Source organism: Melopsittacus undulatus, chromosome 3 (assembly GCF_012275295.1).
Source record: "Melopsittacus undulatus isolate bMelUnd1 chromosome 3, bMelUnd1.mat.Z, whole genome shotgun sequence".
In the NCBI taxonomy this organism is placed as follows: Eukaryota; Metazoa; Chordata; class Aves; order Psittaciformes; family Psittaculidae; genus Melopsittacus; species Melopsittacus undulatus.
The window spans coordinates 43451826-43466249 of NC_047529.1; the positions used below are offsets into that span (position 1 = coordinate 43451826).

The window sequence follows — 14424 nt, forward strand, 5'->3', positions numbered from 1 at the left end:
AATCTTCATAGTACAGGACTTCATTAGTAGTATTAAGGGCAGTAGTAGTCCTACAGGAATTTCTGAAAATGAAGATAGAAGTGATTCATTGTGTGTGACCTACTGTTCTTGAATGCAACTGAACTTGCTAGTGGATTGAAAACACTGTAGTAAGTGGCAACTGGGACTGAGTAATTATTTTGAATAAGATCCTTGTAATGTACACTCAAGTCTTTTGGGTTTAAATTTGTCATTTTTAATTTCTAGAAACAACCAGTGTATTGGTAAGTAATGATGCTTTTAAGTATAGAGACTGATTTTTTCCTGTTAGGGTATGTACCTGTGGGATGATTTTTTTCAGTTGCCTGTAGATGATTGCAAAAACATCCCTTTGAACATGGCAAATGCCATACTTAATGTTCACTTTTTGCATCTTCAACAGAAATATGCATTTAAGCTCCCCTTTCAGCAGTAGTTAAACCAAAGGGACATGCCAGTAACATATGGAGTGTAGGCTTTTTGGTCGTTGTTCTCATTGACAAGTGATACGTAGGTGAGTTATTCTCAGTTTTAAATGTATTAAACTGCTGCGTTGGGTCTGGATGGGATGGTGTTAACTTTCCCCATAGCAGCCCTCATAGTGCTGTGCTTTTTAACTAGAAGGGTGTTGATAACACACCAATGTTTGGGCTGTTGCTGAGCAGTGCTAGGGCAGCATCAAGGCTGTCTCTCCAACCTTCCCCTAGAGGCCACTATGTGGGGGGTGGAAAAGAACCTGGGAGGGAATGTAGCCAGGACAACTGACCAAAGGGATATTCCATACCATTTGATGTTGTGCTTAGCAATACAAACTAAAAGAAGGGGAAGGGGTGGGGATGGGGTGGGAGGGAAGAAGGAGGACATTCACTGTTGAAGTGTTTGTCTTCCAGAGCAACAGCTATGCATACTGAAGCCCTGAAGAAGGGGGCGGTGCCTGCTGGTAGGAAGTAGAGAATAGATCTGTTTGTTTTGAAAAAGGCAAAGTGCATTTCGGCATTATTCGGCATGATACTTGCTGATTGAATATAAGCTACTTTTTTAAATTATAAAGTTGTCAAATCCTGGACCAAGTTTTTTTCAGAGAGGTGATGGGACATACCTTAGAGGTGTTCCTGACAACAGAATAAAACCCTGGTCTAATTAGATCTGATTGGAGCATCACATTAGCCTAAATGACCTTGGGAAGTACATTCACACTTAACCAACAGCTTTTATTCACTGACTGAGGAAATACAGTAGCTGCATCTTTTAAGGAGCAGGTGTTAAGCATCTCCCAGGGCTTGCATATTGTGGATTGGCCCAAACCTGGCTATGAGGATGGGTACTGAACTGTCCAAGATCGGAGTCATGTGCTAAAACTTTGGGAGAGTACAGTAGTGGGGTGTAGCTGGGCTGGGATACAAGTCCTGGGGATTTGTGGGAAGGGTTTGTGTCCATGTCACTTCCAGCTGTGTCCCCTCACACCCTGCTTGCTGGCAGGGCAGTTGGAGAAGCAGAAAAGTCCTTGATGTTGTGCAAGCACTACCCAGCAATAGCTAGAAGGTTGATGTATTACCAACACTATCTTGGTCACAGATCCAAAATGCAGTGCCATATGGGCTGCTGTGAAGGAAATAAACTTCATCCCAACACAGACTAGTACAGCAGGAGAAGATTGATACAGGAAGCTAACTGGACAGTCTTTACAGATGGGTTTAGTGTACTTCTGCAGTCCAGAGCCTGAAATTTGGTACCTCTTGTCTAAAGACTTGGATCTCTGGCTTCTTTCTGCATCTTTTTCAAACATAAGTTTATGTGTGAGAGATCATGCAGGTGTGTTTACTGGCTTTGTAACACAGAATGTAAAAGGGAGACCTTGTCCAGAGTCACGGAGGGCTACACAGCAGTTGTATAATTTGATGAGTGTTTAGTTTGAGAAGTGTTTACTGGAGAGTCTCTGTAGTTATATTTGAGTACAAATGGTAAAGGGAAGCTGATTAATTCAATTACCAGATAGCTTCTCTGGTAGAGAAAGGTAACCTTTTTTTTTTTTTCTTAATGGCAGATAGGTTGTATTATAAGCCTATATTGTAAGCAAATCGTATTTCTGAGGGTTTTTTTGTCATCATTAAAGGAAGAACTTAAATTGCTGGCTGAAGATAGGGGGTGTTTGCTTTTGTTTTTGGTTTTTGTTTGTTTGGTTTGTTTTTTTGTTTGTTTTGTTTTTTTAGCAGATGCTTACATAGCCTTTACCCTTTGCCTGGCTATGCAGGGGGGGCTCTTGCTACTTCCCAACAAAGTAGTGTAGATTTACACCTTTTTCTTAGCACTGGTGCTTTTAGTTGATGCTCAGCTATCAGATTATGAAAGCATTTTGTAAGAGCTCATTGTTCTCCAATTTTCTTTTTATTTCTGCATATAAAAGGACTATAAATTGTACATTTAAAGCAGCAGGCCTTTTAGCAGTTTCTTGCTGACAAGGGAAAAACTGCAGTCAAGACCAGTTCCAGAAACTTCCTACTAATATTTTAACATGCCTATGTAATCTTGTCTTTTTTTTAGTAAGTACCAAATGCTGCTGACAGGAAACGACAGCTCACACACCTTCTTGAAGCCTGAACTCTGACACAAGCAGTCTTTCTCTTTACAAATGAAGAGGCAGAATAAAATTAGAGTGCTGTTCCTTAGCCAAATTGAAGCTGTTGGCTTGTTGAATGTGCCAGGGTTGGCATCTCTGTTATTTCTGATTCTTTGGGCAGTGGCTTTACTTTCTGAAGGGTGTGCTGTAGCAAGCCGATATCCCAAGGCCAAGTAGGAGTGCTGTGGCCATGTCCAATGTACTCTACATATACATGCACAGTAACCAAGCATGAGCGTGGCAGTCATGGTTGCCAGTCAAGGGTCAGGAGCTGCTCTCTGATGGTTTAGTAGCTGGTTATGGTGGTGCTTGCCTAGGCAGTGTTAGGCTGGTTGGGGAAATCTGCCACGTGAAATACTTCCGAATCAGGAATACAAGCTTGGGAAAATCGTTTTAAAAGAAGCTTCAGTACAAAACACTGAAAAAAAACTCATTTGCATTACAATTTTTTTTTTTTAATTGAGGAAGATACTCTGTTTAAATCCTGTCATCTTAGAAATAAAATGGAAGAGGCCTTGGTGATGTTTTGGGGAACAAATCCCTGAAAGCTATTTGTGATCTCCTTTTTCTCTTACTTTATACAAAGAGTGATCAACTATGTATGTATATAATGTCACAATGAACTCAAAATACAGCGAACAAATACTGTATTTATTTAACAAATTAGCATTTGCATTTTATTATCATCACCTAATGTTTGGTAAATTTATTTCTGTTTTTGAAAAACAAATTTCTTCTCACAGTCTTATTCAGTCAAAACTCAGATTTTTTTAATAACTGGTTGTTTGTTCATAGACAAAAAATCTTCGGTTCTTTCACTTTGTCACCTTACAGGGTTGCTTGTGCCAAATGACTATTGGAAAAGAAAAAGGCTGTTCATCTCAAGAATAAACTGATGTTCTCTGGGTATCTCCAGTATCTATAACTAGCCAGTCCTATGCTGTTTGTTTTTTTTTGGGGTTTTTTTTTTTCATTTCATATTCCTAACTTAGTTTCTTGTATAAAGCCTTTTGTTTAGGATGTTACATGACTTAGCTACTTAGATTCTGGAAAATATTTGTCAAGCCAGCCACTTCATTTTGTGGCTTAAACGTAAAAATGAAAGAATACTCACTTTGCTCTACTCCTTTCCTAGTTAAGGCTTTATACAGCCTTTGAAATAGAGATACTGTCTTTATTTATTTAAACACTTTTACAACTGTTGATACTGTTGAAGCAAATGGAACCATGAGCTGAAGCAATAAGTGAAACTGGTTGATAGGAGTTTCTGAAGGAAACTTCGCCTTCACAACCTGGCCCACCTCTAAAACTCAGAGTACTTCTACACAGCCTCTTCAGAGTTATAAATAGGACTGAACTTCATGAATTAGTTGATGACTTTCATGAAAAGTGGTTACCTGGATAGAAAGGACAAAACATGGAGGTGTTCTGTCCCTGAAAATCCATGCCACTTACCAGACACTGGCTAAAAACAGGCAACTGATGCTTTGAAGGCTTGTCTTCCCACTGTTCTTGCAATACACCTTGAATCGCACTGTTACCAAGCAGGGCTCTGGAACAGTGTGTTTGGATGCTTGAATTGTCTGCCTGCAGTGCAACTTTAGGCTGTTGAGTTTTAGTGATTCTAAATAAAATCAGCCTCTCTTGTTTGATTTTTCCTCTTCCCCCCCTTTTTTTTTTTTTAATGTGGCAGTTTTAAGCTCTGGTGTTGACTATCAAAACACAGGCTTACTAAGCCTGCTATAAGAGATCTCTAAAAACTAGAGCTATGTTTGAGCTACACCCTTTTATTGCTTTTGTTTATATAAAACAGTATTTTGCTGCATACTTTGACATCTGAGAAACACATAAAGGCTGTGCTTACATGGTTTTCCTAATCTTTTGGTATGGAAGTAGAGCAGCAAAGCCTCTTCTACTTTAAAGAAGAAGAAATCAAGCTTAATGTAAGGAAGAGATGTGACACATGAACGTGCTTCATGCTATTTTTTTCTGCTTAATCAGAAACTAATTCTGTGAATCAAGTGATGGGTAAGTAGTCTGGTATTGGTAGTCTGAAAAGACAGAAGTTTCAAGGACCTTGAAAAACATTTTATTTGAGAAAAGAGATTCTTGTACTATGGTTCTTGCACTGTTTCCTTTGCTTTCAGCATATTTATGCAAGATATTCTATTCTTTTGAAGATTTGTTCTTTAGTTCACAAATCTTGATTCAGTGGACATGATTAACGTTGCAGTTAAGCTTTTTGTGGGGTTGAGCTGGGTGTGCTGTTGGCTTTTTCCCTGTCTCTGCCCCCTCTCCCCCTTTTTTTTTCCTCCTCTGAGAGTCCGTGATTCAAAAATGCTTGAAGAGGGTGAATATGATTCTACCTTTTTCCGGGAAAACTAAGCAGCTTCCAATGAATTTAGTAAGAGATCATCCTTGAAGCAGCAGGTTTAAACTGAAAATGGATTATAGTAAATGTATTGGTTTTAAGCATTTTAGTATCACCTTGACTTAATTCCTGTCTGTATTATATTATATTTTGAGGGGAGAAATTCAAAAGGATCACTACAATTCTGCCATTTTCCTTTGCTCTTTACTGGGTAGCCACTGGAGGAGGAACTGTTTGTGTCACTTGGCTCTTCTTGTATTGGATTACATAATATACAGTTGCTGCTTATTAGTTTTCCTTCATTTCTCTATATCTGATATGTAAGAGTGCTTGTCTTATGTTTGCAATCTTCATCTGTATCTCAGCTTGAAGAAATCATGGATTTTCCAGGAAAATATTCATTGTTAACCTAGCTGAAATCTTGAGTAGAACAGCACTTGTGCAGTATGAATTGTTTGGGGAATTAGTGCAGAGAGAGCAATCACTGCGCGGGTGTGCTTGTACTGATACAAGTGCTGAGGCTTTCTTTTAAGTCTTTGGCCGAAAAGCGGATAGTTTTTTAGGAGCTGGCTAGCATCCAGGCCGAGACTGGCTAGATATTCTTGCAGTTAATTCTCTATTCCACAAGATGGAGCCAGTTATTTGACAAAGTCTTTCAACCAGCAGAAGAATTTGGAGAAACAAGAGAATTGAAATAACTTCACTGTGCTTTATGGTCAAAGGACAGGCAGGGTGCATTTGAGTGAAAGGAAGAATTGTAGTCTGTAAGAAACCTTTGAAGATGTTGGCCCAAGATAAGTTTGTTGCAGACTGTTGAGATGCAAAGCTGTTAGTGGTGTTGTATGTAATACTTGCTTGCCTTCCTTGTAGAATTGCTAATTGGTAACTGCAAGAATGTAGAGTGAAAACTAGCTTTGTTTTTTATGCCCCTGTAATACACACCTTATTTAAACTTAGTCTTTGGCAAGTGCTCTTCATTTAAAACTTTGTCTCTAACTTTTAAGTCTCCTGGCAAACTGGTCTTACGCACATAGTGTAAAGGGTTCAGAGTAGTTTGTGATGTAAGGCAGTCACCTTTACCTTTGACAGCAAATATAAAATTGAAAGGCTGTGTGCTTGCTCTTTTTACCCCAGTTCTGCTTAGTAAGAGTGGGCAGCACCTGTGCTGCAGCAGAAGTGTTTCAGTGTTAACCTGGAGTTTCAGTAAGCTGAATGGGTGGTAGTGGACTGATGGAGAGAACAAACTGAAATATTGTGTTAAGGGAGGCAACCATCATCATTCTTATACTTTATAGTCATACATGGAGTAATCTCACTCTTGTTCCTTCGTGGACATTAGCCATGTCTGTCATATCCCTGTACTTTTGTTTCCTTTTGTGTGTTTTTAGTTAGTTCTGGTCCCTGCTATCTGTTTGTTTTTAAACTTGTGTTATGGTTAGTCCTACTCCTGCCCAGTTTTGTTAGGTAGTGTATAAGCTTTCTCACTAATTGCTTACTGCAGGTAGAATCTCAGTAGAGGACAGAGTGGTGACTGACATGTTTAAAGCAGTTAAAAAGATTTTTATACAAACTAATCAAATAGAGAGCTAAAACAATGTTTCACGCTGTATTGACCACTTGGTTTCACATACAGTTACAGAGGTTTATGAGGGTTCCATATTTTTGTAAGGCAGATAAAAGTACTTTTTCCTTAACATTTTAAATGAGCAGTATCATGTAAGCCTTATCTTGTACCTGGTACAATATTATGCTTTGTTTTACCTTTTCCTTGGAAATGCACCAGCTTTCGCATGACCTTTCCTGTTACTATTCTTGCCTAAAGATCTGTATCAGATGTACCCTCAAAAAGTTGGTTGTATCCGCTATAATTACATTAGCAGCATGTGTCAGCAGTGCTGTGAATGTTGATTGCAGCTTCCTCAGTCAGTTTTATAATATAATAGAGTAGAACATATGGTCCTAAGTGGCTGAGTTACTGGGATAGTGAATAAAGGGTTATATGGGAGTATATGCACACATATTCAACATGAGCAAGGTACTAGTGCAGTTTAAATAATACAGAGGGGAAATAATCTTATAAAAATCTCAAAAATAGGTATCCTGAAGATGAGAAAGTATGAAAAAAAATTTGAAATATGCTGGGAGAAAAGCTTTTACCTCATGCAGAATACATAAAACCAGTGCCTTTTCCTCCAAATTCACACTTTAAAGCGCATTTTAGAATAAAAGGATGCCTTGTGAAAATGGATAACTTTTTCAGCAATTTAAAAAATGTCTTGAAATAGACTTATATGGAGACTTGTATCTAAAATTATGTAAATCACTTTCAAACTCCTTATTGCTTAAGCTTTCAACAGCTGAAGCCAGTGTTTGAAGTGTTCTCAGTTTTTTAGTAACTATAGATATTTCTGCAAGTCATGAGGGTGTTGGTTCTGTACAATAACAATGCTGGCATGGAAGTCTACTGCACCTGGAAAAAATTCTCTTCGGTTGCTTCTTAATTCGCAAGTTATTTAGCAATTCTAAAACCTTTAAGCATACCAGGAAATGTTGCCTGGTGGCTATGTATGTCCTTCACTCTTAAGAGTCTAGATGGTCTCTAATGAAGGACTCCTTAAATACTCAAAATATGTCATAAATTAGTGCTGCTTCTCTGCATCTAACTGAATCCTAGTTTTTGTTAGAAATTCGATACACAATTCCGGAACACAGACTAATGTAGTAGCTGGTGTGGACCCTGTAAAGCAGCTGAAGACTCATCCCACTTCTTACGTGCTCCCCCTCTCCTGTGGAATGATGAAAAAGCAGAAGGAAAGAAGAAGGACTTATGGCTTGAGATCATGACAGCTTAAGCAAAGCAAAAGATGCTCACTCAAGTGAAGCAAAAGGAGAATTTCCATCAGTACTTCCCATCAGCAATCAGATGTCTAATGGTTTGGAGTGTCCCTATGGTCACTAGGCACCCCCTACCTAAGGAGTGGGGGTGAGAAAGAAAGCCTTGCTGCTGTGGAAGCATGGTTCAGCTGCAGCCAAAGCATTAGTGTTACTGGCACTGTTTTAGTCACAAATCCAAAGCACAGCTCCATATGGACTCCTAGGAGCTGTGTTACTTCCAGCCAGGACCAGTACAGCAGGAAATGTTGCTTGGTATTCTCCATTTAACATGTAATAGCCTAAATTATAGCCTAAAGACTCTAAATTAATTTGTGTGAATCCATGTGACAGCTCAAACCCATCTTTCTGTTTAGCTCTTACAGGAAGTTTGCATTTGTACTCTTGTTTAAACTTCGAAGCAAAACTTAATCGCCAGTTTTTATGAAGCTAACTGAATTACAGCTGCCAGTCAGAGTAAAAACTTACAGTAAGCCTTGAGGATCTGTCGTGGTTTAACCCAGGACAGGATCTTTATTTGGTATTAGTTATTTTAAGGGTTACTTAAATTGTTAATGCCAGGCCATCCTAAGGAAGGTTGTCAAATCTTCACCAAAATGACCCAATGCATTCAAAATCTTGTTTTGGTAATTCCTCTGGAGAAGTGTACACACCTTCACAGCTGACCTTACCTAACTGCCTATTAGGAGCTGAAAAGGAAATCTAAGTCTAATGAGTAGACACATATAGAAAATAAAGTTTAGGTTGAAGGAAAAAAAAGATTCTCATCTTGAAAGCAGTAATCTGTTTAGGATTGCTGAAGCTTTCTTCTTGGTTCAACAGGCAGTGTTTCAGGGACTTCACAGTATCTTAGCACATAGTCTAGTATAAACTGTCATTTTCAGTCTTACGTCTTTTTGCCTTGAGGATGAAAGATACTGAAAATGTTTTCAAGTGGCTGTCTGTTTCTTAAATGACTGAAAAAATTACTCTCAGTGTATTTTTATATCCAATGGGTGCCCTGATTCTGGTGCAGCAAGCTGCTGAAGTGCAGATCTGTTCTCTTAGGAAAAACCTTGTATTCAAACGGCTTTCAAAAAAATAACATTGCAATTGTATTAAAACTGATGTCAAACAGTATTTCATTATAATACTGGCTGATTGGAGTTTCATTGTATAATGCAGTTCTTTATAGGTAAGACAGCATCACTACTGATGTGGAAAGGTGTTCTAAGTAGTATAAAAATAGTTGTCACCAGGATTCTTGGTGTTCAGTCTTCCTTTGTGAAGCCAAATCTCATCTTAACTGTCTAGTAGAATAAAGACAGATACACTAGGCTACTTTTGTAAATTTTGCTGAAGAAAATTATGCATGTCTTTAAGGGCATGAAGAGAAGAAATCTGTGAGTATTTTAAGTGGAAAATACTTCCTGAAATAAATAAGGATCGTGGCTTCATACAAAATAGAGATAAACAAATTACAGTTATCTAATCAATCTAAATTACTGTTGAACATTTCTCACTCAGGAAGGTTTACAGCTTTAGTTGACTGGTTATGTCAAGCCGAGCTGGTTTGCCCACACAGAAAACATTATTTCTTAACTTCTTTTGCCTGCTACTTAAACTATGGATGTAATTGATTTGTAGTAATGAAAACATTTTTCATTTGAAGTGTTTAATATTGCATATTGTCATTAGTCTGAAACTTGGAGATTACATGTGAATATTTTTGTCTGGCCTCAGGTTTGTCTGTTATTTCACAGTTAAATTTGCTACTTTATTGCTTAAATATATTTGATTTCCCTAAGTTTCATAAAAAAGTACAAATTTAAAAAATCTGAGCTTCTAAGAAATACAAAATTGTTCCATTCCAGGAGAAAACTAGCTAATTCATGAGTTGTGTTATGATCTTTCTTTTTATTAACAAAATTTGAAGTTAATGTTAAACTGGAAAGGTAATGATCTCCCTGATCATTTATTAAGATAGACTTCAGTCATGTCAAACCCTCATTCCGGTTTGTCTTTACATAACTATAGAACTTGCCAATCTAGGATATTATAGTTGAGGAAGAACCTGAAGAATAGGAAACTCGTGTGATATGTAGTTGTACAATCTCTTGTGGTGAAAAGCTTTGTGTTAAAGCTCTTTACCCTATAGGATAAAAATACAGACGTCATATAGACACTACAGATGAACACCTCTTGTCCTTATAAGTAACCTGATCAAAACTGCCTTCCTTCTTTTGAAGGCACATCCCTGGGTTATAGTTTTAGAGAAAAGCTGGATAAGCTGCTGGGCACATAAGACAGTGCCTAACCTTTTTGTTTCTAAAATGTCATGGCTACATGAAGCAATTGCAGAAGTTGAGGTGTGTTGTCTGCTGGTGTGTAACTGTATCTGAATCAGATTTAGAGGCAAATGGCATGAAAACCTCTATCCTGGAGCACCGAAGCATAAAGTAGTTTAAATTTAAGTGGGATCTTCTTGTAATACAGATCCACATTGTAAGGACAGGGTGAGTATTGCATGTGTGTATTTTACAGGGGAAAATAAAAAGACAGGTCAACAGGCTGCTAGTTGTTGAACTATATAAGACACACATCGCAGACAGTTTGATTGTTCTTACCTTACAAATGGCACTTCTGTGTTAAAACTGCTCTGTGGGAAATTGTGTTAGTTTTGGTGAGCAACTGTTAGATCCCTCGACTCCTGAAATGGAGCACTTACTCTAAAAACAGTCATCCTTATCATTTGGTCTTGAAGGTCAAGCAGGGGACACTAGACACTAGAGAGCTTCTTGCAACAAGTCTGTTGGGCTGTGAATGTGTTTTAGGATTTTTGAGAACTAATTCAAAAAAGAAGTCTAGCTGAAAGGAGTTATGTCACTTCCTTGTTTGGCATTTGCTGAACAGTGTGTGCACACTATGTTCTGCCACACCACAGATGAGTATGCTAAGGGTGGCTGAGCAAGAACCTGGGAGGAGATACAGCTGGGACAGTTGCTGACTCTAATTGACTATTCTGTACCGTGTGATGATGTGCTTAGCAATAAATGCTCAAGGAAGGGAGAAAGAAGAAAGGACATTCTTGGCTATGGTCTTCCAAAGCAAGTGTTGCATGTGTGGAAGCCCATCTTTCTAGGAAGTGGCTGGGCACCTGTCTGCTGATGAGAAGTAATAAATAAATCCTTCTCCCCCTGCCTTGTCTGCAGTGTGTGATTCCCTTATTAAAGCTGTTGCTGTCTCAGTCTGCAAGTCTTCTTGCCAACACAGTTCTAAGCTAAAGATCAGGAGATCTAGGCATGAAATTCTTTTCTATGCCCCAGGACAGTGTTTGAATGATATATTGGAATGCAGCTGCTGCATTTGCCTGAGCAGTCTATGTGTGCATCAGTTGTGTAAAGGCAGAAAATACTTGCTTGAAATATTTTCCAGCTCCTCAAAGTATTTTCTTCCTTTTGAATTGTTAATTATTTGATCTCTGAACTTCTTAGAACTCAGAACTAGATGGACATTAAAGCAGTGCCTATAATAGTGGTGTGCAGAGCTCAATAAAATGATATACATGTGTTTAGTTTGAGACTGTGTAGTGAATTCAAGTCAAACATCCCAAGTTTCACTGGGAGTTCAGGCCAGTGTACTGTAGGTCTGTTTCAGCGTGCCAACACAGCTGAGAAACAGTGGTGACGCTCTTTGAGGAAACTCTATTGGGCTGTGAATGGCAACTCATACTATAGGAATCAACTGAATGTATTCAGTTTTCCACCATTCTTTGGATATTTTCATTGGCTGGTTTTGTAGATCATTCCCTAAGAGCATGCTGCTGTTGTAAAGTCTGTGCTGTATGAGGTTTTAAAGGATTTGTCGCATTAACGTAAGATTGCCCTGCATTTAATTCCAAGTTAAAGATGCATGTCTTGGGGAGCTTTTAATTGAAGAAATAGGGGCAGCTTCTGCTGATTTCTGCTGATGCTTGCACCTAATGCACAGCCCTAAGAATTATTCAAGATGTTAACAAAATCTTGTTGCTACTTGTAAGACAACTTTTTAAATTTTGCCTTTTTTCAGGGTTTTCTTTGTTGGGGGGAGGCAGATTGTAACCTAACTCAAACATTATGTGACATCACTTAGAAGCAGAAAGCCATAAATAAAACTGCTGACAGCGGAGGTTGTTAGAAGTAATAGAAATCCCAGAGAAACAGTTGAGTCTTATTCAGGCGTGTTTGTTCCTGTTGTCAGTATAGAATTATGTCAGATAACATCTTCACAGGATGTGCAATTTTGAAAATAACTAATTTATTTCCCCATTCACTTTAGGTCCAAGATGGGCGTCTTGGAACACCGGTGTTTTTATTTGCATCAGATGTGCTGGAATACATCGAAATCTTGGGGTCCATATATCAAGGGTCAAGTCTGTCAACTTGGACCAATGGACACCAGAGCAAATACAGGTAAAATACCTTAAAATATATTTTCAATTTGGATGGAATGCCAGGGCTCCTTTGGAAAGGATTTGAATTTATCATGATGTTTCAGCTTAAATGTTTTACAAAGTAGTTCTGAATGTGTTATATTTCTGCTGTAATGAGTTTAAGTTCTGAAAACTCACTTCAGAAACTGGTTATCTATTCTGGATCATTTTAGATCCAGAAGTCCCTTGTCACTGGGACTCTGAAAGATGGTTCCTCGTTGTATCTGTAGAAAGTGTGTTGTAAGCCTTTTGAGGAGAGCACAATAAGGTAGCATTCACACATCTATGTGTTTCTTGAATTACATTCTTTTTGGTGTTCCAAGTACTGACTTTTCCAGATATGTTCCAGTCTGAAGCATTTTTCTGTTGCAAGACAATTTTTTTTATTCCTTTTCCTCCTGGTCTGAGGAGCACCCTGAGATATGAAAGCTTATCTTTCACTGTATAAGTTAGTTTACACTGTTAAACAGCATCTGTGTTGTTAACTTTTGTCCAGCAAGTATCGGCAGGCAACCCTCCTGTGCAGTGGGAGCATCTCCCAGGACATAAGGCAGCAGAGAGGTCTCCAAGTTAAAAACTTGCAGTGTTATTTAAGCACACCAATAGCATTCTGGCTATTTCAGGATTTAAAGTATTAGTGGACCTGGACTAACTGTTTCTTTCCACTTTTCCTTAGTGCATGCAAGAAATGGGAAATACTAAAGCAAGACTACTCTATGAAGCTAATCTACCAGAGAACTTCCGAAGACCTCAAACAGATCAGTATCCTTTTTGATTTAGCTTTCACATTGAGAGAACTTTTAATGCAATTTAAATGTTATAAGGGACTGCTGCATTTGGCAACTCACCTTATTTATTTCATTGATATTGTTGTATAAAAAATGACAGTGGAATTTGGGAACAGTTCAGAAAAGGTTTAAATTACTTCAGTTATAGCAAATCTACTTTGTAATGAGATTTGGCAAGCCCCATTTATTTTTGCCTTCAGAAAAGGTGACTTCATAAATTTCTTGTATGTAGGAAGTTAGAGTGATACTGGAGAGTTCTTGAATATTCTGTCTTTGTCTTGAGTAACTGCCAGCTGAAGTTAGAAGTATTTGAACAGGAAATAATGAGCTGAATGGTAAAATAAAATAAGCCATTGGATCTTACTCAAGTGAAGTATGGATTTCTTCATCTACGTAAAGTAATCTGACTTTTTGGAGTTGAAATATATACAATTCTGTGAACTCTGCAAGCACAGATGGGAATATCTAAATAAACCAAACCTCTCTGAGAGCCACCACTTGTGTTGGTATGTGGTTATCACCATATAACTGGAAGGGGAAGGTTGGAGGAAAAATTGTCAACCACCAAGAAGTATCTTTCCTCAAAAAATGTTTTCCAAATGTACCGAGTTGTTAGAATAACGTATAATGGCATTAATTTAGATTTGTATTTACTTCTGACTTAGTGAAAATTACTCTGCAGGTAGGATTTGCTTCATCTAGTCTTAATGGAACTCTATAATGAGATTCTAAACAGCTACTGTTAAGTGAGCTGAATCTATCCCCAGTTCTCTTGGCCTGATGATGATACAATCTGTGGAGGCTGGTAAATGGACTTAGTCATAACTGGATCTGAATTTCCTCTTTCAGTATCCCAAACTGATTTTGATTCTTCTGTTTGTTAGATACTATGTGTGATATTCTGTGTGCAGAAGATTTATTTTTTGATGAGTTAGGTTCCTCATTATAAAATGCACTTGAGCAAAACAGATACGTATTTTCATGTTCCGGTAGCTTTAAAATTAGATGTACATATGTATAAGAAAAAAGTAACTGGAAGCAGATAGCACTGTAGTGTTCCAGCTGTAATATTCTAGGACTCTATTTCAGCCATAAGATTGAAATACTTTTACTTGACTAAAATTTACTCAGAAGTGGATCTTGAAGATGTATGTTTTGTTCTTGCTGCAGCTAACTTAAATTCACTGGTGCTATTGCAGGAGAAGCAATAATGCTTTGCTCTAAGCTTTTCTTGTCAGATCAGACCACAAGTCTCACTTTTAGATTCTCAAGATCATTCTCTTGTTGA

The 14424-nt window shown here is 38.0% G+C and overlaps 1 protein-coding gene across 2 annotated transcripts in view; it reads left to right on the forward strand.

Annotated features, from left to right (window-relative positions):
• Window positions 1–14424, forward strand: part of SMAP1 (small ArfGAP 1) — a 79467-nt gene that overhangs the window by 11665 nt on the left and 53378 nt on the right. For both annotated transcript variants that reach the window (XM_005153169.3, XM_005153170.3), the window contains exons 2-3: window positions 12195–12328; window positions 13025–13110. In XM_005153169.3, the coding sequence (XP_005153226.1) occupies window positions 12195–12328; window positions 13025–13110 (220 nt within the window). The remainder of the gene's footprint in view (window positions 1–12194; window positions 12329–13024; window positions 13111–14424) is intronic.